Source organism: Ovis canadensis, chromosome 20 (assembly GCF_042477335.2).
Source record: "Ovis canadensis isolate MfBH-ARS-UI-01 breed Bighorn chromosome 20, ARS-UI_OviCan_v2, whole genome shotgun sequence".
Lineage (NCBI taxonomy): Eukaryota > Metazoa > Chordata > Mammalia > Artiodactyla > Bovidae > Ovis > Ovis canadensis.
This window is the reverse complement of record NC_091264.1, coordinates 38,073,920-38,101,122: the sequence shown is the minus strand read 5'-3', so window position 1 is coordinate 38,101,122 and position 27,203 is coordinate 38,073,920. Positions and strand designations below refer to the sequence as shown.

Below are 27,203 nucleotides of genomic sequence, written 5' to 3'. Positions count from 1 at the left end.
ACTTTGCGAGAACCACCAAACTTAAGTTAAAAAATAGCTCCAGTGAAATAACTATGGAAATGGCATTTAAATTGGTTATTGAAACGGCTTTAAAACAAACATTTCTTTTTGTGGGAGTTTGACTTCATCTTTCACAAGTTTATTAATTTTAAGTAATTAATGACAGGTTTGGACAAAATGCCTGGGCCAGGAATAGTTAATCTAGAAAGCCTTTTCATTGCTTTCTTACTAAAACACTGAAAATCAGACTTTGGTGAACTCTTTTCCTTTGCTATAAATTATGATACTGATAATGATCATAATTTTACTTCTTCGGACATTTTGATACTTACCTTGTTGCTTTTATTGTTTTATATTAAACGCACCTAATTGCAACTAATGTGATAGAGTGGAAATACTTTCTTACTCAAATAATAAGTGTTATCCATAAACTATCATGGAAGAATCCAGCCAGATTGAAGCAATGGGTTTCCAAAAAAAAAAAAAATCAAAAGTAAAAGTAAAAGGTCCTTTGGCCCATTTTGGACAAAGAACACACACACATTCATTTACTCATTTATTTAAAAAGTGTTGAGTACCTATTATATACAAGGTAAAAGTTGGCATGTTAACAATGTCTATTAAATATGATAAATAATTACTCTGAACATGACCAGCCCATTAATTCATTTATGTCCTAATGGCTGGTTAAGTTAAATGATGGGTGCTGTCCATTTAAGGCTCTGAAGACACCCAGAATCCTGGAAATAATATGCACTGTAGTTACAGTTATACTTCTGTTTCCAAAGTTAATAAATATAACACCCCACTGAGGTGTTAAGAAGCCCAACTAGTTACATCTATGGGTGAAGTAAGCTGGTACTATAAGCCGGATCTAATTTTTTTGTCTGATTATGGGTGAACATTTGACATGGTATATAACTACATTAAGCACCTAGCAGATATACATATCAAAACGCCATATTAAGTACATATGTACGTTAATAATAAAAGGAATAAAAGTCAATGTGGAACTTTCATTAAGGAAATTAGTAGCCCGCATTATCTGTATATAGCTTTCCTACAACTTATTAAACTGAAATAGTCATTTTTTGTTTCATGTATATATTTTACAATATGGGAATTTTCATGTAAAATGGAATCAATTTATTTTGTGATGAAATTTGGAACTGCAGCAGAATCTCAGCTTTTATTCTATTTTATTTAAAAAAGTTAAAGCCATGAATAATGGTAAGATTTTAAAAAACGGAACTAGAGATATACACGAAGTCACAATGCATTACTTTTACATTTTCTTTAAACTCTTCTACTGTGTAACTATAAAACCGCTTTATTATAGAATTCCTTATTAGGGTCTTCTGTTAACTGAATTTAATCTAGAAAATTTAAATATTCATTGGTTATGTTCCTCTTTTCGGTACAAGATTGAAGATAAAAGGTAAATGATTTTAAGAATTATCAGGTAAAAAGCATTTTCTTGTGATCTCTTGATGAAAACTCTCAAGCAATTTCCTTTCCATTAAAAATAATAATAATATTCCTTATGGGGTTATACTGTGGCTGAGACTTTCTGAAAGTAATTGATGTATGTTAACGAGAGGAGAACATTTTCATGCTAAACAATGTCAGGGGTTCACGTATTTTTTAAATGATATTTTTCATTGAGGATGACCTACATTTTTATTTGCTTACAACTTTGAAAACTGTTAACAGTAGAAAGGTTAGTACTATGTGGTGCCAGTTAGGTTTCTCTACACATTCAGGTTTTAATGGACTGAACTTTGATTCTACTAGCCCCTGGACTTTGCAGCCAGGAACCTCTTGTTTTCAGTGTTTTAACTAAAGGACAATAAGGCTTAAGAACAAGCTATGAAAAAAAAAGGAAGCATCTTAAAAGCAAAAGTCTTCTCTGATCATTGTGTTTTCGTTTTCTTTATTGAACACAGACCTGAATGCTTTGAGCCTCTAAAGGTTGAGAACACAGCTACTGGGCAGGTGGAAGAACCACAAAGGGAGACAAGAATAGTGGCTTTCATTATAACCATACAATCATTGGCCGCCAACACTTCGAGGGGCCTCTACTAGTTTCCAGGGCTCCTCTCCTGTCTCTGAGGGGCAGGGCTTCCTGGAAAGTGCTGTTCCGATTCTCATGCTTTTCCAGGTGAGACAATACCACAGCTTTTCTTTAGAAGCCTAAGTAGCCGAGCTACCCTTTCCTACATCCATCTTGCCCTGACCTGCTACGTGCAGTCTGTTTCCCTAAACTGTTAGGTTGGGGATGTGAGGAGATTGGATAGAAGAGGTCATCTCTTATTTCTTAAACATTCTTCTGAGCCTTTTCTTTTAAAAAATTGGTCTTAGGATGGGGTGGGAATAATCATACAAAGAGGGAATAGAGTTTTCTGGAGTTTTTAAATACCACCAAGGCACTGGTAGTTAAGTGGGCTAGCGGTGACCAAGATTTTAAAATTGCTGTCAATTCACAGGACAAAGATTCATGAATGCCCTTTTCAGTTCCCAAAGCATTTATTGATGGACTGATCGCCAAATTGGTCTATTTAGTGGAAAGAGGCACTCTTTCGTTATAGGGGATTAAGTCGAGAAAGACGGGCGCTGGTGGTGGGTTCCAGTTTGGTCATGCTTTCTGATCCCTAACTACAGAGTTGGATAAGAAAGTGCATCAGTTAGATGTGAAAAAGCATGTGCTGCCTCTCCAAATTCCAGAAGTGCTTAAAAATTGTGATGTATATAATTCGGAACAATAAATTACGTGCACAAAAGGAGTTTATCATAACATAAAATTAAAAAGTGACAACTTCATCACACAGTTACACTGCTGTTTTCCTTTTTTTTTGTCTTTTTTTTTTTGATTTTGTCCTTTTTTGTTTCATTTTTCATTTCCGTTTTTTTTTTTTTTTTATGGAGGGCTGGGGGAGGGCTGAGATTTTGTCCACTGAAGATTAATCACCCTCAATGATATATAAATTAGAAAAAATATCAGCAGCAAGACTCTCTGGAAATAGATTCTGTTTGATGTAGTTAGTCTGTCTTTTCTGTTTTGCCCTCTTTCACGGCTGCCTCTGAAGTTTTCCGCAGGGGGGCTTTCTCCGAGGTGCCATGTCCTTGGCCAGAATCTGACGCTCCACCATTTTTGTGAGCAGTGTGTTTTTCCAAGTAGTTCAGCATTTCACTGAGGACTGTTTGGAAAGTGCTTAGGGCTGCACATATTGCTGGGGTCCCAAAGCCATGAGTGATCAAACTGGAAATGAGAAACAGTAGGAAAAAGAGATGAGCAATTTGCAGTATGATGTGGGATAACAAATCATCCCTCCCTCCCCATTCAATCTGGAACATTACATTAAAAAGCATTTATTGTGTTCCTAAATGGTGCCAAGCATTGTGGAAGGCAGACGCAAGTCAATGTATTGCTCTGAATAATAAGAAATTTAGGTCTATTTGTTATAATATGTCGTTAATAGACTTGATTTGTTGTTGTTTAGTCGCTGAGTTGTGTCCCACGCTTTTTCGACCCCCATGGACTGCAGTCTGCCAGCTTCCTTTATCCATGGGATTTCCCAGGCAAGAACACTGGAGTGGGTTGCCATTTCCTTCTCCAGGGGGTCTTCCTGACCCAAGAATTGAACCTATATCTCCTGCACTGGTGGGTTCTTTACCATTGAGCCACCAGGGAAACCCTGATAGACTTGGAAGGCACTAATTAGCATTTCCAAGTGTTTGACACATGCCTTGACTCTTGAGTCTCTATATTATTAAGAAAGCCAGTAAATACAACTTTCTATTGTGAGAATCATTGCTTTTAAGAATGGCACATACCCTTACATAAGCAGAGATCACACAATAAGAGACCAAAAGTGGCTGAGTGTGCCTGACGGTTAGCTGTTCCTCTAACTTCATTCTTCTTTTCTCCAAAATTACAAAGTTTTATCTGAGCATAAGGCATCCTGCTGGAGGCCACATTCCCAAGCTTCCCTTGCAGGAAAGTTGGACCCAGGACTAACCTTTCCACAACAGACCAAAAGAAGTGATGTTTGCAATTCCCATCTGCTTAAAATGAAAGGTACTGCCCTCTATTTTCTCTCAAAATAGCCATGCAGCTGTGCAGATATGAATGGAACAAGATGGCAGGAATCTACTCAACTCCTGTCTCCTATCTATTTTTGGGGGGTTTCAGCAGGTAACTAATTCACTAATAACCATAACTAATGAGACATGTAGGGAGGGCTGTGGCAACCTCAGCATTGGTAGCCCATCCAACCGTAACAAACATCCTCTCTAGTTGAACAAATACCTAAGCGTATATTCACTCTTTCTGCAAACAGAACCCACCCAGATTATTCACTTGTGTCTGTTGTTCCTGAAGTGACATTGTCAGGGTGCTCCCCATTACTCATATCTTGTAAAATATAGAAAAACGTGTTTGATGTACATCTTGCACATGTTATTATATCCATTTATCTATAAATAACATAGATAAATGGTACATTCAATAAATGAAGTCATTAACTGTTTACAAGCCCTAGTTGTTATAGTTATTGTGACATTGTGCTTAGTTGCTCAGTTGTGTCCAACTCTTTGTGACCCCAGGGACTGTAGCCCTCCAGGCTCTTCTGTCAGTGGGGATTCTCTGGCAAAAACACTGGAGTGGGTTGCCATGTCCTCCTCCAGGGGATCTTCCCAACCCAGGGGTTGAACCCAGGTCTCCTGCATTGCAGGCAGATTCTTTACCAGCTGAGCTACCAGGGAAGCCCATTGTGACATTAGCAGTTTTAAAATCAGATAGTACTATCCTTCACAATATGTTAATTTGCTAGTTATCCTTCTTAGGGTATGTAATCTTAAGGGACAAAAATGACAAGCTCTTAAAATATTGCAAATGATGAATTTAGGATCAAGGCAGCTACTGATAGGCCTCAATGGTGATAATAGTAAGATCGAGCACATGGAGTTATTACTTATGTTAATACACACAAAGGAGTCTGGAGGATGCCAGACTATTAGGAAGTGTTTCAGCAAATGGTAGAAATTGTTGGCTGTGGGATGTTTGTGGTGAGGGTGAATTTTTCTGCATGTCTATTATATTTTACAAGCTGCCACCATCTTTCATGCTGGCATTTTACAAAGCCTACTTTATGCCTTAGTCATAACTAACATACATTAAAAAGAAAAAAAACCAGACCTCAGTCACCAATTATTTAGAAAACCAGACTGGTTAATGCTTGGGCAACTATATACACCAAAGTTTGCCTTTTATGAGTAAGGCATCACTGTTGTTGAACCATATACATATACATATCTCACACTGCTGAACAGGAAAACTGACTTCGGCTCCATTTTTACAATGATAACAGTTAGAGGGGAATCCAAATGTTTTAGAACTTATCAGGAAGACAGAACATAAATGGAGTTGATTAAAGTTGTAGCAGAATTAATCATGGAAGCAACCACATAAAGCACAAATGAGGCGACCTATTAATGTCTAGATGCTTGGCCCTGAGCTCAAACTATTGGGTTGACCAAAAAGTTCGTTCAGTTTTTTCCATAGGATGTTATACATGTTAACAGGATACCTCTTTTCTCATGCTTTATTCCTGTTCAGGGCTCTTTGTACCTTTGAAAGTGAAAGTGAAAGTCACTTAGTCATGTCCGGTGTCTGACCCATTGTGACCCCGTGAACTGTAGCCCACCAGGCTGCTCTGTCCATGGAATTCTCCAGGCAAGAATACTGGAGTGGGTTGCCATTTCCTACTGCAGGGGATCTTCCTGACCCAGGGATCAAACCAGGGTCTCGTGCACTGCAGGCAGATTCTTTACCATTTGAGCTACCAGGGAAGCCCATTAGACGAATTTATTTTCCTCTCTATTGCCATGCCCTCTCAGTTTTGACTCCTCTTTCAGAAATTACAGAATTTAGTTCCACTTGGGTAAATATTAAGGTTAGTAGCTAATATTTGAGTCCTGACCATATGCCAGGCTGTGTTCTAAGTGCTTTCTTCTGCACCTCTGATATAATCCAGGCAACAACTCTAAGAAGTATTATTATGTCGATTTTACAGATGAAGAAACAGATACTCAGACATATTAAATAATTTGCCTGAGAAATTCTGTATTGACTCTGTGCTTATTTACATCCCTCCCAGGCTGTGGGTGTGTTTATGACTTCATTTTGAGAAATCAGTCTGTTGGCTATTTCTGCTCAACTTCTTTAACTGAGCTTTGTTCTATGGGCCGGCTTGTAGCCTGAAAGATCGTTCTTACTCATTTTCCTGTTTAAGATCAGGATTCTAAAAGGCCAACTGCAGGAACTTCCCTGGTAATCCAGTGGCTAAAACTCTGCTCCCAATGCCGGGGGCCTGGGTTTGATCCCTGGTTAGGGAACTAGATCACATATGCTACAACTAAGTGTTCACATGCCTCAACTAAAGATCCCACGTACAGCAATGAAGCTCTAAGATCCTGCACACCACAACTAAGACCTGGTACAGCCAAATACATAAATAAAAATAAATATTAAAAAAAAAATCTTTTTAAAGGCCAAGTACAAAGTAGACGGGTCTATATAAATGCTCTACTTCTCCATGTTGAGAAGAGTGGTTGCCATAATGAAAGATTCTCAGGTTGGCATCCCTCCCTGGCTGATGGTCTTTCTTGCTTCTAAAATATGTACCTGGTCTTTTGTAAGCTGCATTGGCCCATGTGCCCTGGGTTGAGAACTCTTTGCATAGAGTCTTCACACTGCCTTTGACCTTAGGCACTGTGTAACTTGTGGGAAGTTACATAGCCTTGTAAGATGGTCTGATGAAAATATCTGCAAGTTTCTTTCCAGCTCTAAGCTGCAGTTCACTGGTATAATGCTTATGGTGCACTTCTTAAAACCAAGGACATGACAGAAGGTTATGGACACTGAAAAACCACTTAGCTCAACAGAGAAGTCTAAACCTCTGAAATATTCAATGTAAGAAAAGGAAGGATCTGAAGTGTTATCTTCAAAACAAAAAATATAATGTAAATGTTAATTTCCTTGATTTCACATTACCTGCACATCAAAAAATATGCATGGAACACTACATGGGATAATGCTAAATGCAAAGTATAGCTCTGTTCTAGCAGTGTTCAGTGAGGTTTATGAATCCAAATAATTTAAAGTAATCTGATACTGTATGAGAATCACAGAACAAAGTGTAAAACCACAGGATGATTAAAAGAATTTCTGGGGATGTCATGTTTTTCTTTTGGCCCCAACAATTTAAAAAAAATAGGTATATCTCTCATTCACAGTGACACACAAAAAGAAGAAAAGGAATAATGTAGAGTCTACAGAAAAACAAGAGAAAAACAGAAAAAGATGAGGCTGACTTTCAGTCCTAGACAGAAAATAAAGTCATGTATAAGGTAACACACCATAGTCAAATCTTCAAAATCTTTGATAAGGCCATTTTTTTGCCCTTAGAAAATATTTTTTAGCCATAGATTTAACACTTAAATTATATTTGGCATTTGCATCTATTTTATCAAATTAATATCAGAGAGCATTTTACAAGTAAATATTACCTGGGCTAAGTAGCAGCCATGATGGCTTGAAGTAGGTTATCAAAATATAAGAGTCTTTAAAAATTCATATTCATCTAAAAGTTTGTCCTCAAGTACACAAGTGAGAAAGACAACCAACATTGTGCTAGACATATCATCTACATTTAACACATTTTGCTCGACCTTGGCAGACAATACAAAGGTTGTATCAGCTTTCTTAATGTATCTCTTCTCTATCCTTAAACCTACCCTGGTCATTCCCACTTGTGTTTGTTTATCCTCCCTTTCTTTTTTTCCAGCCAATCTAAAAACCATTCACTCTTCAAAGCTCCTTGGATAATATTGAAAAAAGGAGTCAGTTTCCTGGTCCCCTGATTAAGACATTGAAAAGGATGTGCTTCTACCAAAGGACAGAAACTTGCCAAAGTGATGAGAAAACTTAACTTGAATTCTGAAGAGAAAGGAGTAACATTCCCCACCCCACCCCCACCCCAGAATATAAAACTAGAGCCCAGAGAACACAATGAAAATAAAATAAGTGAGGGCAAGATCTCATCATCAAAGAGGAAGCTATATGGAGCCATATCAGTTACAGCATAAATGATTGTCCAAGTTTCAACTTCGACCATGCCCGAAAGGGCAGTCATGGAGGTCCTCCAGTGCCAGCAGGAGGGCCTGGGCTCCTGAGGCTCCGAGGGGAACAGCAGCCTCCAGGTTCTGCCCTTGCCCTTAGGCTTCTAGAGACTTCGCAAAGCTATTCCTCAACTCTGGGACCCTTCCTTCTGCTCTGTGTACGTAAGCTGTGAGCAGATACCAGCTCTCATACATACACGTGTGTCTGCCCAGTGCAGGGGAAGATGGTGCTCGTGGCTTCCTCCAGGCAGCCCTCAACCCATCACTCCCTGCAGGGCCTCAGTGTTTGCATATCCTCTGTTTGAGGCCTGAGCCTTCTTGCTCTCAGCACCCTGGGCTGCGGGCTGCTCCTAGGCTGGGCCCTGATCTCCCTTCTGCCTCTGGCTGGGTTGCCTGTCCTGGCCAAGTGAGTTCTGACAGTGCCTCCCCTTCCTGGGGCATCCAAGAAAAGTATTTTCACACCTCTCTCTCTCTTCTTTTTTTATTCAACTTGTTAATAAAGAGCTTGTAGTGAGAAAAAAATTTAATATAAGATTTAGTATATTAATATAAAATCTATATTAACATAGATTTTAATGTAAGTGGCAAATAAGATGTTAAATGTATCTCCAACAATCTGTGGCTTGAATTCTTCCCATAAACTTTTAATCAAATGTTAGAGTCTAGCCTTCAAAGAAAACCAAAATAGAACCAAACCACCAGCCAACAGCAACAACAACTAAAACAAACTGGACTGAGTGGGAGCACTAGTATTGTCAACTTACACTCTACTTGACATTGTCTGATTGCCACCATTTGGGTATCTGTCACTTCCAGGAGGCAGAGTCTTGAGGGAGAGGAGGCAGGACTCCCATGTATGGAATAATTGAGTTAACGAAGACTAAAGTTTCCTTGATGAAAGTGAAAGAGGAGAGTGAAAAAGTTGGCTTAAAGCTCAACATTCAGAAAACAAAGATCATGGCATCCGGTTCCATCACTTCATGGGAGATAGATGGGGAAACAGTAGAAACAGTGTCAGACTTTATTTTCTGGGGCTCCAAAATCACTGCAGATGGTGACTGCAGCCATGAAATTAAAAGACGCTTACTCCTTGGAAGGAAAGTTATGACCAACCTAGATAGCATATTCAAAAGCAGAGACATTACTTTGCCAACAAAAGTCCGTCTAGTCAAGGCTATGGTTTTTCCTGTGGTCATGTATAGATGTGAGAGTTGGACTGTGAAGAAAGCTGAGAGCCGAAGAATTGATGCTTTTGCCCTGTGGTGTTGGAGAAGACTCTTTAGAGTCCCTTGGACTGCAAGGAGATCCAACCAGTCCATTTTGAAGGAGATCAGCCCTGGGTGTTCTTTGGAAGGAATGATGCTGAAGCTGAGACTCCAGTACTTTGGCCACCTCATGTGAAGAGTTGACTCATTGGAAAAGACTCTGATGCTGGGAGGGATTGGGGGCAGGAGGAGAAGGGGATGACCGAGGATGAGATGGCTGGATGGCATCACTGACTCGATGGACATGAGTCTGAGTGAACTCCGGGAGATGGTGATGGACAGGGAGGCCTGGCGTGCTGCAATTCACGGGGTCGCAAAGAGTTGGACACGACTGAGTGACTGAACTGAACTGAAAGTTTCCTTGGTTTCATCCAGGAGTCTCTGTTACCCCAGCCTGTAGAATTTACTTTTTTTTCGGTTGTGCTGGGTCCTCATTGCAGGCACACAAGCTTAGTCGCCCTGAGGTATGTGGTATTTAAGTTCCCTGACCAGAGGATCTGTGTCCCCTTCATTGGAAGGTGAATTCATAACCACTGGACCACCAAGGAAGTCCAAGACCTATAGTTTGAATTTTTGTTCCAAGAATGAGGAAGAGGAACTATGCACAGACAGGCTTAGGTGAGGGAGTACTGTGTTAGCAAGTGAAAGATTAAATGGTAATTAAGATACTTTACTTTCTTTTCAAAGAGGTTAATCTTTAAAACTGGCAAGGGTATTAGTGGAACTGCAACTTTTTTTTTTTTAAGTATAGGAAACTCCTATTTAAAGATAAAGAAAACATAGGTGTTTGTTTCTGAGACACTCGAGTGGCTGAGTAATCTTTCAAAAATCATAGAAGATGGAACAGAAGTAGTGAAACAGAATACTCCAATACACTGGCCACCTGATACCAAAAGCCAACTCATTAGAAAAGACCCTGATGCTGGGAAGAATTGAAGGCAGGAGGAGAAGGGGATGACAGAGGATGAGATGGTTGGATGGCATCACTGATTCAAAGCACATGAGTGTGAGCAAACTTCAGAAGATAGTGAAGGACAGGCAGGCCTGGCGTGCTGCAGTCCATGGGGCTGCAAAGAGTCAGACGCCACTGAGCGACTGAACAACAAATACCTTAATAATCAAAGCAGGGGGGGAAAGAGACAGATTTTAGAAATTCTAGGTTATTAAATTACATTTAATTAGTCCCATAGTAAATTTCTAATAATGAGATATTTTTTAAAATCATGTATACCCAGTTTGAATTTACATACAGTAATACTAATCCTTTTTAGGGATGTAATTAGTTGAATTTCGACAAACTTACAAAATTGTGTCATGACTACCATTACCCAAAACATATTCTTGTGATTTGTTTTGGTCAACGACACTTTCCTCACCCCAAGATCCTGGGAATCAGTGTTCTAATTTCTATATATCTAGTTTTCACTTTTTCCCTGAATGTCATATAAATTGGATCATGAAGTCTACAGGCTTTTATCACTGGCTCTTTTCACTTTGCCTAATAATTTTGGGATTTACCCAGATTGTGGTGTTTATCAATAGACGATTTCTTTTTACTGCTGGTAGGTTTTTCCATTAAATGGAATTATTGCAATTTGTTCATGTAATGAATACATCTAAAGGGCTAATATTTTTTTAAAAATATAAGTGATCACTAAAGTACTGCATGGGTTCAGTAATAATAATTGAGTTAACAAAAGCTAAACGTTTCTTAGTTTCCAGTGGAATGCCGCAAGACTTTCTCATTAATCCTACTCTGCTCCACATCTTAATTGACAACATGATTGCCAGTGTCATGGATTTGTAACTTAATGGCTGGCATTAGAATAGAGAGGAAAATTGCTGCATTGGATAACAGAACCAAAGTTCTGAAATACCTTTATGTGGTAAAAAGCTTAGTTGGTGGGCTAAATCAATGATGTGAAATTTAGGAGAGATTAAAGAAAACACATCCACTTGCAGTATGTTGAGAAAAGGAGACAGCTGACTCGAGCAATTTTCAGGGAAAAGGCTCACCAAACAGTAAGTCAAACCAAAAAACGAGGGTCAAAATGTGAAGTTTGGATGCTAGCTAGTCAGGCTTCTAACTACATTCACCTTGAACTATTTTCTAAGTAGATTCCAGCTCATTGATTTAATTTTCCCGTGACTAATTTCACACCGAGGCGCAGACAGGTTTTGACAACCACCTGCTGAGAAAACCCAGACTGTTGTAGTTTATAGCACCCGATGTTCTAGAAAATGTAACTTATATTTAACAGTCATCTTCTTAATTTTACTCATGGTTTTAAAAACCTCTATTTTGCTAGACCTCTTAATTGACATTCTCTAGAGCATCTTCTGCCACATAAACCATCTTCAAATTGGCTCAGTTTAGGAAGGTAGGTAACACTTTGCTGGATCCAGAGGTGAAACTCTACTTTTGACACTGCCCCTAGTGTTAAAGTATGCTCACATCTCAGCAATGGGAGAGATACCAAGTCGTTGAACCACCTTTTCTAGGGAGTCTCTGTGTTAGTGTATACACACATGTACACACAACTGACTTATACTGTTTTTATTGACCTGAACACATACTACAGAGACAGATTTTAATTTTTCAAAGGAAAATATATTGCAACAGTTCAAATTGTACTCTCTGTTAATGAGATTAAAAATGAAATAATTGAGGGACTTCCTGGTGGTCCAGTGGCTAAGACTCCGAGTTCCCAATGCAGGGGGCCTGGATTCGATCCCTGGTCAAGGAACTAGATCCCACATGTCTCAACTAAGAGTTTGCATGCTGCAACTAAGACCCGGCACAGCCAAATAAAGAAATAAGTATTTTTTTAAAAAAGAAGAAATTGAGGAAAAATGAAAGCGGTCATAGAGGATAGTAGAGAAGAGATTGTTGCTTGAAAAAGAATAAATTATTATTCTTTATTCTTTCTCCCTGGGCAATTTTCTAATAAGACGTTATTAACAACCCATCTTTAACTCCAGCAGTATTTATGTTTATAAACTACTTGACATTAATCATGAGGAATTATCAGGAGACTTCTATATAATAGAAATTTCACAAACTCCCTGTGATCTCTGGCTAAATGAATATTTTTTGCTTGTGGCTAAATCCTGACGTATTTATCTTTAAAATCTCCAAAGCTTCAGTGCTTACTTGGATATAGGTTAATATAGGATTCTGAATAAATATCTACCAGAGGAACAAGTAAATATAGTTTACATTTCAACAGCCTTGCTGTCCGCTAGAGACGTGTTACAAAGCTTTTTCCATATTGCCCTAATTGTTCTTCAGAAATGCTTTATTCATTACTTTAACTGATTTGTCTAAACTCATTTAAATTAAGCTACTAAGGTAATTTTCTAAAGCATGGCCTAAAGCAAATTTCTATGGAATCTTCCCCTGAATTCTTCCTATCTTGGCAAGAGTTGGGCGTGGCACATGAAAAGACGGATCAGCACCACTAATATTAGAGAAATGCAAGTCAAAACAACAATGAGACATTACCTCACACTTTTCAGAACTGCTATCAACAAAAAGTCTGCAAAGTAACAAATGCTGGTGACGATGTGGAGAAAAGGAAAACCTTATACACTGTTGATAGGAACTTAGCTTGGTAGAAAATAGTATGGAGGTTTCTCAAAAAACTAAAAATAGAGTTATGATATGATCCAGTAATTCCACTATTGAGTATATATCCAGAAAAAAATGAAAGCACTAATACAAAAAGATACATGTATGCCAATGTTCACAGCATCATTATTTACAATTGCCAACATATGAAAGCAACCCAACTGTCCATCAATAGATGAATTTACAAAGATGTGGTATAGCCACTGCAGGAAAAAATAAGGTCTGCCCTTTTAAGCAATGTGACTGAACCTGGAGGATATCATTAGTGAAATAAGTCGGAAAAAGACAAATACTGTATGAAATCACTTACATATGGAGTCTAAAAAGTAATACAAATAAATGACTGCTGCTGCTGCTGCTGCTGCTGCTAAGTCGCTTCAGTCGTATCTGACTCTGTGTGACCCCATAGACGGCAGCCCACTAGGCTCCTCTGTCCCTAGGATTCTCCAGGCAAGAACACTGGAGTGGGTTGCCATTTCCTTCTCCAATGCATGAAAGTGAAAAGTGAAAGTGAAGTCACTCAGTCGTGCCCGACTCTTAGCGACCCCATGGACTGGAGCCTACCAGGCTCCTCCGTCCATGGGATTTTCCAGGCAAGAGTACTGGAGTGGGCTGCCATTGCCTTCTCCAAATAAATGACTATAACACTATAAAAACAGACTCACAGATATAGAAAACAAACTAGTGGTTACCAGAGGGCCGAGGGAAAGGGAGAGGGGCAGGTTAGGGTTATAAGATTAAGATATCCAATTATTATGTATAATAGATAAGCAATAAGGATACACTGTATAGCACAGGGAATTATACTCATTATCTTATAATAACATTTAAAAAAAGTCTAAAAATACTGAATCACTGTGCTATATACCTGAAACTAACATAGTACTGTAAGTCAATTTTACTTGAATTTTAAAAAAAGTTGGGCCTGAGGTCCAACATATCCTTTCTACCTACTAAGTAAACATTCTCTAATGGCAGAAAGTGAAGAGGAATTAAAGAGCTTCTTGATGAAAGTAAAAAGAGGAGAGTGAAAAAGCTGGCTTAAAACTCAACATTAAAAAACTAAGATCATGGCATTTGGTCCCATCATTTCATAGCAAATATAAGGGGAAAAAATGGAAGCAGTGAGAGATTTTATTTTCTTGGGCTCCAAGATCACTGTGGACAGTGACTGCAGCTATGAAATTAAAAGACGCTTGCTCCTTGGAAGGAAAGCTATGACAAACCTAGACAGCATATTAAAAAGCAGAGACATCATTTTGCTGACAAAGGTCCATATAGTCAAAGCTATAGTTCTTCCAGTAATCGTGTACAATGTGATAACCTCAGTCGTGTTTGACTCTTTGCGACCCTGTGGACCGTAGCCTACCAGGCTTCTCCGTCCATGGGATTCTCCAGGCAAGAATACTGGAGTGAGTTACCATTTCCTTCTCCAGGGGATCTTCTTGATCCAGGGATCGAACCTAGGTCTCCCACATTGGAGGCAGACACTTTAACCTCTGAGCCACTAGGGAAGATATACAATCTTCCCTGTACAGTGTGATAGTTGGACCATAAGGAAGGCTGAGTGCCGAAGAATTGATGCTTTCAAACTGTGGTGCTGGAGAAAACTCTTGAGAGTCCCTTGGAAGGCAAGGAGATCAAAGCTGTCAATCCTAAAGGAACTCAACCATGAATATTCATTGAAAGGACTGATGCTGTAGCTGAAGCTATAATACTGTGGCCATCTGATTTGGAGAGCCGACTCACTGGGAAGGACCCTGATACTGGGAAAGATTGAAGGCAAAAGGAGAAGGGAGTGGCAGAGAATGAGATGGTTAAATAGCATCATTGACTCAATGGACATGAATTTAAACAAACTCTGCAAGATAGTGAAGGATAGAGGAGCCTGGGGTGCTGCAGTCCACTGGGTCACAAAGAGTCAGACAAGACTCAACAACTGAACAATAACAACAACAACAACAACAAGCAAACACTAATTTAACAGGATTAAAAGGAAAATGAAAGTCTCATTACTATGTGCCACTGAAGACTGCCTCACTTAGTTGTGTCTCAACATTAAAAAAACTAAGGACAGATTTTTTGGGCTTTCTTTTGGGAAACAAAAAGCTGGGCGTAGTAGATACTATTATGCTACAAACTAGAAGAATGAAATTCGAGAGGAAATATCCTGGGACTTTCCTGGTGGTCCAGTGGTTAGGACTCTGTGCTTTTACTGCAAGGGGCACAGGTTTGATCCCTGGTCGGGGAACTAAGATCCCATAAACCACACGGCCAAACAAAAGCCAACAACAAAAAGACAAAAAGAAAATTATCATTTAGATAATTAGAGCAAAACCTGATTTTAGTTTATCAAACTTTAACTTTCTATCTGGAAAAGTTTTGGTGTCTGTAAAAGTTGAAATAGTTTGGGCTACTCCTATTATTTTGTTATGTTGCATCAATCCAACGTGTGCTTGCTGTCATGTATCTTTGATTTCCTGCATAGCTTACGGATGCTACTGTCACCAACCTCAGTGCTGCTTTCTGGCCTCCGGGAGGCATGCAGGTAGCAAGATTTAAAGGGAAGATAAGTCTTCTTTTCCTTCTCTCCTGGATTATTCAGTGACTGCAGGTTTGGGTCCAACTGTAGCCTGAGGCTCAGTCTGTACTCCTCGCTACAGTTTTAGGTGGCAGCTGGAAAAATGCCTCCTTCCCCTCGTGAGAAAAGCCATGAGGGCAGGAGGCTGGGAAATAGCCACTGGAGAACACCAGCAAAGGATTGTGGGGCTTCTCTGCAAAACCTTAGTTCTTTTCAGAACCATGAGGGGAAGATGCTTCATGTCTCCTGAATATAGGTCATGGAGAGAGACCTCAGCCTGAGAAAAGCAGCTGGGGCCTTTGCACCCAGAGCTGCTTGATGACATCTATCCTTTGTAGCCTAACTGGCAGAGGAAGCAGAGAAAAAGGGAATTGGCTGATTGTGCTTAATGTCTACATAAATTATATTATCCCATAGGCCCAAGGGCTTTTAAAATGGAGGTTGATTGAGGTGCATAATTAAGGTGTATGGTTCTCTGGTAGTGAGGAATCCTTATAGTTCACTCATTAGCGAGGCCTGTCAGCACTCACAAATGTTCTGTGCTTCCTTTGGCTGCTGGTTCTCAACCCTGGATACATGCAAAAATCACCCAGGGACCTTATTTTAAAAATGCCAGTGGTCTGGATGGGAGGGGAGTTTAGGGGGAAAATGGATACATGTATGTGTATGTTCATTGCTGTTCACCTGAAACCATCACAACACTAGTCTCCTATATGCTGAACCTGAAACTCCACTAAAGTGTTATCAAATGACCTGCAATAGATGCTTGTATGTTCGGATCTCTTGCAGCATTTGGTTTGGGGCCATGCACCTTGGGAAGTGGGCTTCCCTGGTGGCTGAGTCAGTAAAGAATCTGCCTGCAATGAAGGAGACCTGGTTCGATCCTTGGGTCAGGAAGGTCCCTTGGAGGAGGAAATGGCAACCCACTCTAGTATGATTGCTTGTGAATTCCCATGGACAGAGGAGCCTGGCAGGCTACAGTCCATGGGGTTGCAAGAGTTGGACATGACTGAGTGACTAAACCACCACCACATTATGAAGTATAATAAATGTTGGCAACTGATTTACACTTTAATTTCCTGCTTAACATTAAATGAAGGTAAGTAATTTAATGTAGATTCACACAAGAAAGGCATCGTGGTTTCACTTGTCTGCTAAGGAAAACAGTTCTCTGTTTTTATTTTTTAGTCTATATTTCTTTCTATTGAAAGTTTTACTTCAAGGGAAATGGGTTTTTTTCTCTTATGTAAACACAGACTATCCTTTTTAACTTAAGTAGTGAATAAGACTTGACCACTTACAGGTATGTTTTTCTTTGCAGTTGTGAGTGTAAGTACATTTTTTGACTTTAAGTTTTAAAGTTTAATTTCAACCTTACAAAAAAGAGTTTAAGTTTGCAAAGCATAAGATTTTTTTTCCTTCACAATTCAGGCCTATTATTTCCAATATTCTTAAATAAAATGGTCTTCGAAGTTGCCTTGAACTGGCAAAACATCCTCAAGGAGGCCTAATGATTCTATTTCTTAAATCCAAGCTTAGTCGTGTAATTTATTTTATGATGTTTTTCTTTGGGGATTGGAGGTTGGAGATTTAATTGAAATTACTTCTCCTCTGCCATTAAAAATGCTTTCACAAGATTAATAAAATAGCCCCTCCTGATTACCTTCCCCACCATTTTTCCATCTTGAGAAAATTTAAAAAATAAAAGCAAACAACCAAAACAGTATACATCTTAGGCTCCTTGGAGAGGAAGACCAAACGTGCTCACATTTAGTAGAGACACATATCCTATCTTCCACGTGTCGCTAAGCCAGAGCACTCAGAAAACACTAGTCAAGTTGACTGGAGTGCATGTTATGTGTGGAACACAAAGAAAAGGAAGATGAATAGCCCAGAAAGAGAAAACTCAGAGAGACATGAGAGCTGCCTTTAGAAATTGGAAGGGAAACAGGATTAAACTGACTCTGTAGGGCCCCCAAGGAGTGGGATGTTAGGAAGACAGATGTTGCCTCAGTGGAAGGAAGGCATTTCTAATAGAGCTGTCAGAGCTAGAAGGGATGCTGAGGCAAGAAAAGAACCACCTATCAAGGGAAGGTTTTTAGCCTGGAATGGGTGACAACTTGACAGGGATTTTGGAGGGACGATCCAAATGTTGAAGGAGAGTGGGCAACTTGAGGGGCCTTCCAACACTGAGAATCAGTGATGAAAATTTAATCATCAGCAAACACAGATATCTAGGAAGCCTAGGCATTTCTTATTTCCAAGTGTGATGGGATTTCTATTTCTAAGAAGATGTGATGTCAGTACACTTTGTGACTCAAACAGAAGAATTTAAGCACATTGATCATTTCACTTCCCCAGCCCATGGTTCAGTTAAAATACTATGGCCCTGGGAAGGAACCAAGGGAGAATACATACAAGACCTAACAGAGTTAGTATCATAATCTACATTTAGCAAAATATTTATTGGGCACATACTAGTGCTAGGAGCTTCCCCAGTGTCTCAAGCAGTAAAGAATTTGCCTGCAATGCAGGAGACACGGGTTCAATCCCTGGGTCGGGAAGATCCCCTAGAGAAGGAAATGGCAACCCACTCCAGTATTCTTGCCTGGAGAATCCCATGGACAGAGGAGCCTGGCAGGCTACAGTCCACAGGGTTGTGAAAGATTTGGACACAACAGAGCATACACACACATTCATTCATTTACTAGTGCTAAGTACTGCGGGGTCGCAAAGAGTTGGACATGACTGAGCGACTGAACTGAACTGAAAGAGGAAATCCTTCAAGTACCTGCTGTATAGCACAGGGAACTATAGTCAATATTTTGTAATAACTTATAAGGGAAAAGAATCTGAAAAAGGACATACATGTATATATCACTGAATCACTGTGCTGAACACCTGAAACTAACATGATTTTAACTCAACTGCACTTCAACTATAAAAGTATTTACAGTAAAAAAAAAAAGGAGAAGAAATCCTTTCCGAATTACCCCAGGGAACTACCTGCACTCTGCTTAATCCTCTATTATAAGCTCCCTCTCTCTTGTATTTTATATCTTAGTATGTCATCGTCTTCCACATTAGAAGTTCTTAAAGATGGGACAATTCTTTAGCCATCTTTGTGCCACCTGCCATTAGCATGGGAAAATACAAGAAAAAATAAAATAGGCTCCCAAGGTGGGCGTTGAGAAAGAAAGCGTCCTTGTTTTTCTGATAGGCTGTTTCCTCTAAACTAAGTATTAGAAAGGGCTTCCCTGGTGGCTCAGTCAGTAAAGCGTCTGCCAGCAATGTGGGGGACCTGGGTTCGATCCCTGGGTCGGGAAGATCCCCTGGAGAAGGAAATGGCAACCCACTCCAGTACTCTTCCCTGGAGAATCCCATTAGAAACAGCCTAACTTCCTCCCTTTAAGTTGTTTGCTGTGCTTTCACTTGACTTCACATTCAAGGATATTATGAGAACATAAGAACAAAGCAGGGCAAAGTTATTAATTTCTTGACCTCTCCAAAAAGGGAATCCTTACCATTTCAGAAAATCAGGGTTTTGGTTTCTATCTGAATGGTGTCTGTAGGGGCGTCTGCAGATTTTTATCAATCATCTTCCCCTTTCCCATAGGTGTTATGGTGTCTATGTTCTCTAAAGCAATATACACTTTGGATGGCACTCAGTAAATTACAAATAATGAATAAACCTGCCTCCTGTCATTTTGATAGAAACAAGCAGCATTCCAGGCTGTGAGTCAATCAGCAGAAGGGTCACTGCTCTGCCCACAGTTTCCCAGAGCACTCTGATATGTCAGCTACCAGAGAAAACTAGAAGTAGTTATTTGGGCTTCACAAGGCCAGTTCATTTCCCAGCTCTACCTGGACATAGTCAGTCTGTTGAAAGTAAGCCAGAGTTCTCCAGATATCAAAGCAGCCACCCTGGAAGGTGTAATTCAAGGAGTTCGCATTGGGAAGGAGATTTTGATTAAATAAAACAGTGTAGCACAACTTGATGCTACTAGTTAGAGTTGTCTCTATGCCTGTCTAATTACACTGCCTCTTTACTTCTTTCCCAGCCAGCACTCAGCAAAAACAGTGGAAATCAGTCTCTCCCAATGGACTGCTTTCAATGTCAGATGTAATATACTTCCTTTCTAAGTCATTTTTCTCTTGAGCTGATGCTTCTGTCAAAATTAAAGTTACCACTATCAGGAAATTATCAAATAGATACCCTCTACACTAACACATTGCTACCCAGATTATTAGTAAGATAATAGATGTAGAATTCCTTTAATTCACTAGAGTACAAGACAGAACTTTACATAATTCTCAGTCACTTTAAAAATGAATTAGAATTATTTTTTCTTCTAATGGAAAAAAGCTAATAGCCTAGGAATATCCTAGGACTGTGGTTCTTTCAAGCTGTCTAACTATGAAAATCAACTTCAGATTTTGCAAATTATACAGATGCCTGACTCCAATCTGAGACTGACCTATTAAATCAGATCTTTAAGAATGTACATCAGGTTTCAAGATTTTTAAAAAGCTTCAAGAGAAATTCCACTATGAAGCCACATTTAAGAGCTACATTTTTAAAGTGTAGAGTCTTTTTCCAAGGTCAGGCAACAAGCTGGACTTTATAGTCCTATTAAGATATTTTACTGAGGCTACTTTTAATAAATGCATAGTAAAAAACAAAACACACATTTAAATTCAGTTTACAGCAGGAAACTTAAATTTGGATTTTAATTGGAAATCTCAACCATGTTGAAACACTTTGTTTAAAAGAAAATTCTTTAAGACATGCAAAAAAGTGAAGTTGGACACATCTTATACTATATACAAAAATTAACTCAAAATGGATCAAAAACCTAAACATAAGGCCTAAAACTATAAAACTCTTAGAAGAAAACCTACTAGGGGGAAAGCTTCATGACACTGGAAATGGCAAGGATTCCCTGGATATGACACAAAAATCAGGCAATGAAAGTAAAAATAGGCAAATTGAACTACATCAAAAACTTCTGTACATCAAAGAATACCAGAGAATAAAGAGGCAACCTACAGAGTAGGAGAAAATACAAATCATATGTCTAATTTGGGGTTTATATACAGATTTATAAAGAATGACAACTAAACAACAAAAAGCAATCATATTTACAAATGGCAAAGGATGTGATATAAATATCTTTCCAAAGATATCACAGAAATAGCCAACAAGCATATTAAAAGATGCTTAACATCATAATCACTAAGGAAATACAAATCAAAACTTCAATGAAATATCACTTCACACTCATTAGGGTAACTACTACCCACCCCCCAAATCAAACCACAGTGGTAAATAACAAGTGGGGGCCCTGTGCACTGTTGGTGGGAATGTAAAATGGTACACCCACACTAGAAAACAATATGACATTTTCTCAAAAATTAAAAATAGAACTACCAAATGACATGGTGATTTTACTACTGGACATATATATATATATATATATATATATATATATATATATATATATAAATTGAAAGCAGGAGCTCCAAGACATATTTGCGCATGCATGTTCAGAGTAGCACTATTCACAATAGCCAATAAATGGAGAAGCCAAGTATCCACTGGGATGAATGGATAAACAAAATGTGGTTTATGCATACAGAAGAATACCATTTAGTCTTAAAGGGAAGGAAATTTAACATGTGCTACAACATACATGAGCCTTGAGGACACTATGCAAAGTGAAATAAGCCAGTCACAAAAGGACAAATACTGATCAATTTACTTATACAAAGTATTTAGTCAAATTCATAGAGACAGAAAGTAGAATGGTGGTTGTCAGGGGTTGGGGGGAAGGGGAAATTTGTTGTTTAATGATTATGGAGTTTCAGATTTGCAAAATGAAAAAGTCTTGGAGATTGTTTGCCTAAAAATGTGACTATACTGAATACTACTGAATTAGAAATCATTAAGATGGTAAATTTTGTGTTTTTTTTTTTTAACCACATTTTAAAAAATGATATAATTTAGGAAATTTGCTGTAGGGTAAATTTTGGTTAAGTGATTCCTAGTGTCATACTGCCATAATGTCATATCTGCCATTATGAAATCCAGAAGATTTCATCTAAGTAAATAATCTGGGATGTAGTTAAAGCAAAATAAATGGAAAAATCTGACAAATATTAAAAAAGTATAGTAAATGAGAGTTAAAACTTTCTGATGGCAGCATATAAATAACACCACCAAAATTTTACAGGTGATAATTTTATAAGTAGATATACCAGGTAATGTTGAATGTTTTAAGATATGGTTATACATTTCAAATTGCTGTGATCGAGAATCTGCAGCCATACATCCTCTCGAGAGTTTTATACCCAAAATGTAACCTCTCCCTTTTTTCTTTAAACTGAGAATAAGGAGGGGGTAATTTACCATACATTTAGCTCTTCTGCAGGAAACCTCAGATTAGTTTCTCTGTGTAATTCTAGACTAGATTGTTACCATATTCTGCACGGGTAGGAACCAAAAAGCATATAAAACACACTAGAAAACATTCAGCCCAAGTGTAGCAATGAACATTGTCTCTAAAGAGTCCTGAGACATTAAGCTGGCAGTGACTAAAAATTATTAACAAATCAGCAGATTGTGCCTATGTTAAGCAAACAAATGGTTGCTGATATTCAATTTACACATTGATGTATAGTCTGTTTTGAGCCTGATAAAGAACAGACCACTGTCCAATAAAAGCTGCAACATCTGTGATTGGAAATGACATAGCGCTCCAGTTCTCTGTATTTGAACAGTGAATTCCTTCTTAAATTCGTAACTCAACAAATCTCCTTAAATCCAGAATTAAACTTGTATAAAAATTATTAAGTTTTTGATTGAACTTCTGTTGAAATTATCTTTTTAGTATGTACACAAATAAACATATGGAAACTATTTGTACAGATATGAGAGTAGAAACCTTTAAACTTGGATCAGTGGTGTAGTAAACAGTGTATTATTTATCAAATGCTTATGCTATGTTCATTTTCTCATTTTAGCCCACTGCCAGTAAACAATGGAGAGGTTCTTATTCCATCTAAAGCTAGAGAAAGATAAACTTGAGAAGAATACATACATTACCCCGGATAACCCAGATCAAATGTACTAGGGGTCTGGATTTGAAGACAAGTTCTCTTGACTCCAAAACCTTTTGCTCTTACCTCTGGGCACTCTACTTTATCCAGTTTTGGCACATTCACCTTCATTAATCCAACTGAATGGTAGGAGAAAAGTCCTGGGAACATATACTACATTTGATGCATTTTTAGAAGATAAATTCTAAGTTACAGAATTTAGAAGATAAATTCTGTTACATCTTGAGGAGCATTGTGATGCATGAAAACTTAAATATTCTTTTTTGACAATCTCTAAATTGCTATGGTTTTCCCAGTGGTCATGTATGGATGTGAAAGTTGGAATGTGAAAAAAGCTGAGTGCCAAAGAATTAATGCTTTTGAACTGTAGTGTTGGAGAAGACTCTTGAGAGTCCCTTGGACTGCAAAGAGATCCAACCAGTCCATTCTAAAGGAGATCAGTCCTGGGTGTTCTTTGGAAGAACTGATGCTAAAGCTGAAACCTCAGTACTTTGGCCACCTTATGCGAAGAGTTGACTCATTGGAAAAGACCCTGATGCTGGGAGGGATTGGGGGCAGGAGGAGAACGGGACGAAAGAGGATGAGATGGCTGGATGGCATCACCGACTCAATGGACATGAGTTTGGGTGAACTCCGGGAGTTGGTGATGGACAGGGAGGCCTCGAGTGCTGCAATTCATGGGGTCGCAAAGAGTCGGACGCGACTGAGCAACTGAACTCAACTGAACTGAACTGAAGTTGCATATAAAATTCCAATTTACTTAAATACCCACTACTTTATATAATGAAATATCCTCTTCAAAGGCATTATAGTCATCGAGAGGTATAAAAAACTTTTTAAAGTTTAATGTATGTTAGTCTTTCCTTAGCATTGTTTTTTTAAAAAACTAAACGATAGTAATAAAAAAAGAGGATAAATATTTTAATTGGTGAGAAATACCATGTTGGCATTAGAATTCTAGAGTTTTACAATCGGAAGTCACCTTAAAAATTATCACAATCTTTTTCACATTGCATTCAGGGTATAAATTAATCAGGAAAAATAGTCTATTCTCTTCCAAAGTATCTCAGACAATTAAGGATATGCTTTCAATAATCCTGGGTTCTTTAAAAGTATCCTGGGTTCTTTAAAATATGTTTTTGTGGTCTAACTTAAGAACCATTAACTGAGGTGTACAATTTCTAACTGCAGAGAAATCATTAACATAGTCCTGGAAAAATCAGTCTATGATAGCCTACTAATTTCATCTGTCCATTCAACAATTTATCTAATCAAGAAAAAGAACTGCTTAAAGGATTTCAGTATCCTAATCTGAAAGTGTTATTGTTTGAAATAACAGTGCTCACTCTCAAAGTCACAAACTCTTGGAAATCACAAAAAAATATAAATTTTCTGATCCAAAGTGCTTCGTGCTTTATTTACCTTTACAATTTGATCTCAGATGCTTGGAATTTCAAAAAAATCAGGCAACATCATATAAATATATATGTTATCTCTAAATGGAACTGTGGCAGGAGTACAAACATGCCACAATTGAAAAGAGAGTCAACAGAGGGGAGAATGGGGGCAAGGGATAGTTAGGAAATTTGGGATGGACATGTACACACTGCTATATTTAAAATGGATAACCAACAGGACCTGCTGTATAGCACATAGAACTCTGCTCAATGTTATGCAGCAGCTTGGATGAGAGGGGAGTTTAGGGGAGAATAGATACAGTATACACATGGCTGAGTCCTTTCACTGCGCACCTGAAACTATCCCAACATTATTAATCAGCTATCCCCCAATATAAAGCAAAACATTTTTTTTAAAAAGGAGAATCCAACCAAATTGGAAAACCAGTCTTACCTGAAATGTGTTAAGTGTCTCTGAATGTCAAGGTCTAGAATTGGAGTGGGTCTGGAGGATCCCAGCGGTGATCTATCTTGGCTCAAGAGGTCTTGAAATTCTTTACAAATTTGTCTAAAATGAAAGACTCAAAATTAAGGTTGAACTCTTTAAACAGGGTTTTAATTTCATTGCATGATATCTTTCCAAAAGTTTGTTTTTTCTTTTAAAAGAAGGCTTGATAAAATTTCACAAAACAACCTCTGACGTTCCATCTACAACATACAGGTGAGGAGGGATGAACTGACAGAATAACACTGAAACATATACATTAACATATGTTAAATAGACAGCCAGTTGGAATTTGCTATAATGATGCAGGGATTTCAAACCCAGCACTCTGTAACAGCCTAGAGGCGTGGGATGGGGTGGGAGGTGAGAAGGAGGTTCAAGAGGGAGGCGACACATGCATGCATATGGCTGATTCATCTTAATGTTTGGCAGAAAATAACATAATATTATAAAGCAATTATTCTCTTATTAAATAGAAATTTATAAAAAAAATATACAGATGAGGCTCACAATGGCAAGTATGTCTCAAGTATTATAAGATGATCATTTAAATATATTAAAAAATTTAAATGGAGGTTAAAACATTGCTTTAGTTGTTATATTAGGATATTTGAATATTTTTGATAATTGAATAAACTAATTTATAAGTTGGCAAATCAACTGCCTTACTGTTTAAACAATAGAACAAGTTACAATAAAGTTAAAGCTGAGGAAGAAAGAGGAAAAAGCAAGTATGGAAAAATTTAGCTTATGCTAAGCAATTCAGGTACATCATGAAGCTGTATCCAGAGAAGTTTCAGAATTTCAACCTTGATGCTTGATTCTTCTTCTTAACTCACTGACTTAGGAGAGCCTCCAGACTTAAAAACAGATGACAACTTTGTAGATTTCCTTTAGGCAATTATTATATCTTATTATGACAGTTACTGAGTTATTATTTTTATGCTTGATTTCATTCTTATTTAAATTGTTATTTACGAAGCTACAGTAAGAAATATTCTTATTTTTTTAAGCAAAATGTCACATTATGAATTATGTAATGTACAAGATGATCTTTGATGAATCATAAATTCTAACTTTATCACTTACATCATTGTCCTTAAGGACATAATTTTTTAGCTGATGTCTGAATTTAAAGTTCTGTTTTTCCTTTTGACTATCAATGTTACGCTATCGATTAAAACTCCCTAACTATTCTGCTTTACCCTAACACAGATTAGTGTTAATCATACTGAATTCTAAATTCAATGAAGAGGTTTATTCATGTTTTTCATAAATCAAATAAATGTTTTGTCGGGTACGTTTTTTGATTCCCCAAACCGTCTAACTCATTTCTATTCCTCGCTTTAAATAATTGTCTAATTAATCAAAATATTTGGTTAATCAACAAAGCCCTGGGAACTATGAGGAGTTAGAAGGCTAATGGCTTTTAACAAGCCCTTTGTACAATTGTATATTTGGCAATATAATTAAATAGAACAGAATCTGTTATTCATAGAGGTAAAAAAAAATATGCAACCCAATGTGCCAAGGCAGATCAGTAATTGGGTGTCTCATCTAAAGAATTCTGAATTTTGTATATATTTTGGATACAGTTGTCACAGTCTTGTGAACAAAGGTGAACTAGTAAGAATATAATGAATATCCATATAGACTACTTCATTTCAACTTTGAATATTTTATTTGAAAACAGCCAGTGCTTTACTACTGGAAAAATTAGAAACTACTCATAACACATGTTGGATGCACTAATATGTTGCAGAAAGGCATTAATTCCAAAACTCTCCTTACTTCATCTACTTATATTAATGACTACTTGTATTTAGTACATTTGCTATGACTGCATAGTCTCTGGTTCTTCAGTTCTTCATATGGTCTAAAAAAAGATGGAATGGATACATATAACCACAAAGACAAATTATTTTGTCTGTCTCTTGATTTCTAGATGTTTATAGCCTATCTACTCTTGTATAAAATAAGATAATTTGAATTAGTGAATTCAGTTCTTGCTTAACATTTAATGGTCTGCTAATGTTCAGCTATGGGAGAGGGATCAAAGAGAATTACATGTTCTTGAAATATTTTTTGAAATCAAAGTTCAAAATTTCACCTAAAATAATATATCCTACTTAGATCCCAGGTAACAGGGAAATCCCATGGACAGAGGAGCCTGGTAGGCTGCAATCCATGGGGTCGCTAAGAGTCGGGCACGACTGAGCGACTTCACTTTGACTTTTCACTTTCATGCATTGGAGAAGGAAATGGCAACCCACTCCACTCTTGCCTAGAGAACCCCAGGGACAGGGGAGCCTGGTGGGCTGCCGTCTATGGGGTCGCACAGAGTCGGACATGACTGAAGCGACTTAGCAGCAGCAGCAACAGGGAAATACTGCTCCTTATTGAGTCCACTACTATAAAACAGATGTCTCTGTATAACTTTGACAAATATGAAAGCACTGATGCTTCCCTTACTTCTCTTCACTTCTTCGAATGTTTACTTCTATGAAAACAAAATCTCAGCATC

General features: G+C 38.0%; 1 protein-coding gene across 1 annotated transcript in view; it reads right to left on the bottom strand.

The window, feature by feature from the left end:
• Nucleotides 1–3,039: 3,039 nt before the first annotated feature.
• Nucleotides 3,040–27,203, bottom strand: part of TFAP2D (transcription factor AP-2 delta) — a 60,445-nt gene continuing 36,281 nt past the window's right edge. The window contains exons 7-8 of the mRNA XM_069563501.1: nt 24,629–24,742; nt 3,040–3,259 (exon numbers count right to left, since the gene is read on the bottom strand). Coding sequence (XP_069419602.1) covers nt 3,040–3,259; nt 24,629–24,742 — 334 coding nt within the window. The remainder of the gene's footprint in view (nt 3,260–24,628; nt 24,743–27,203) is intronic.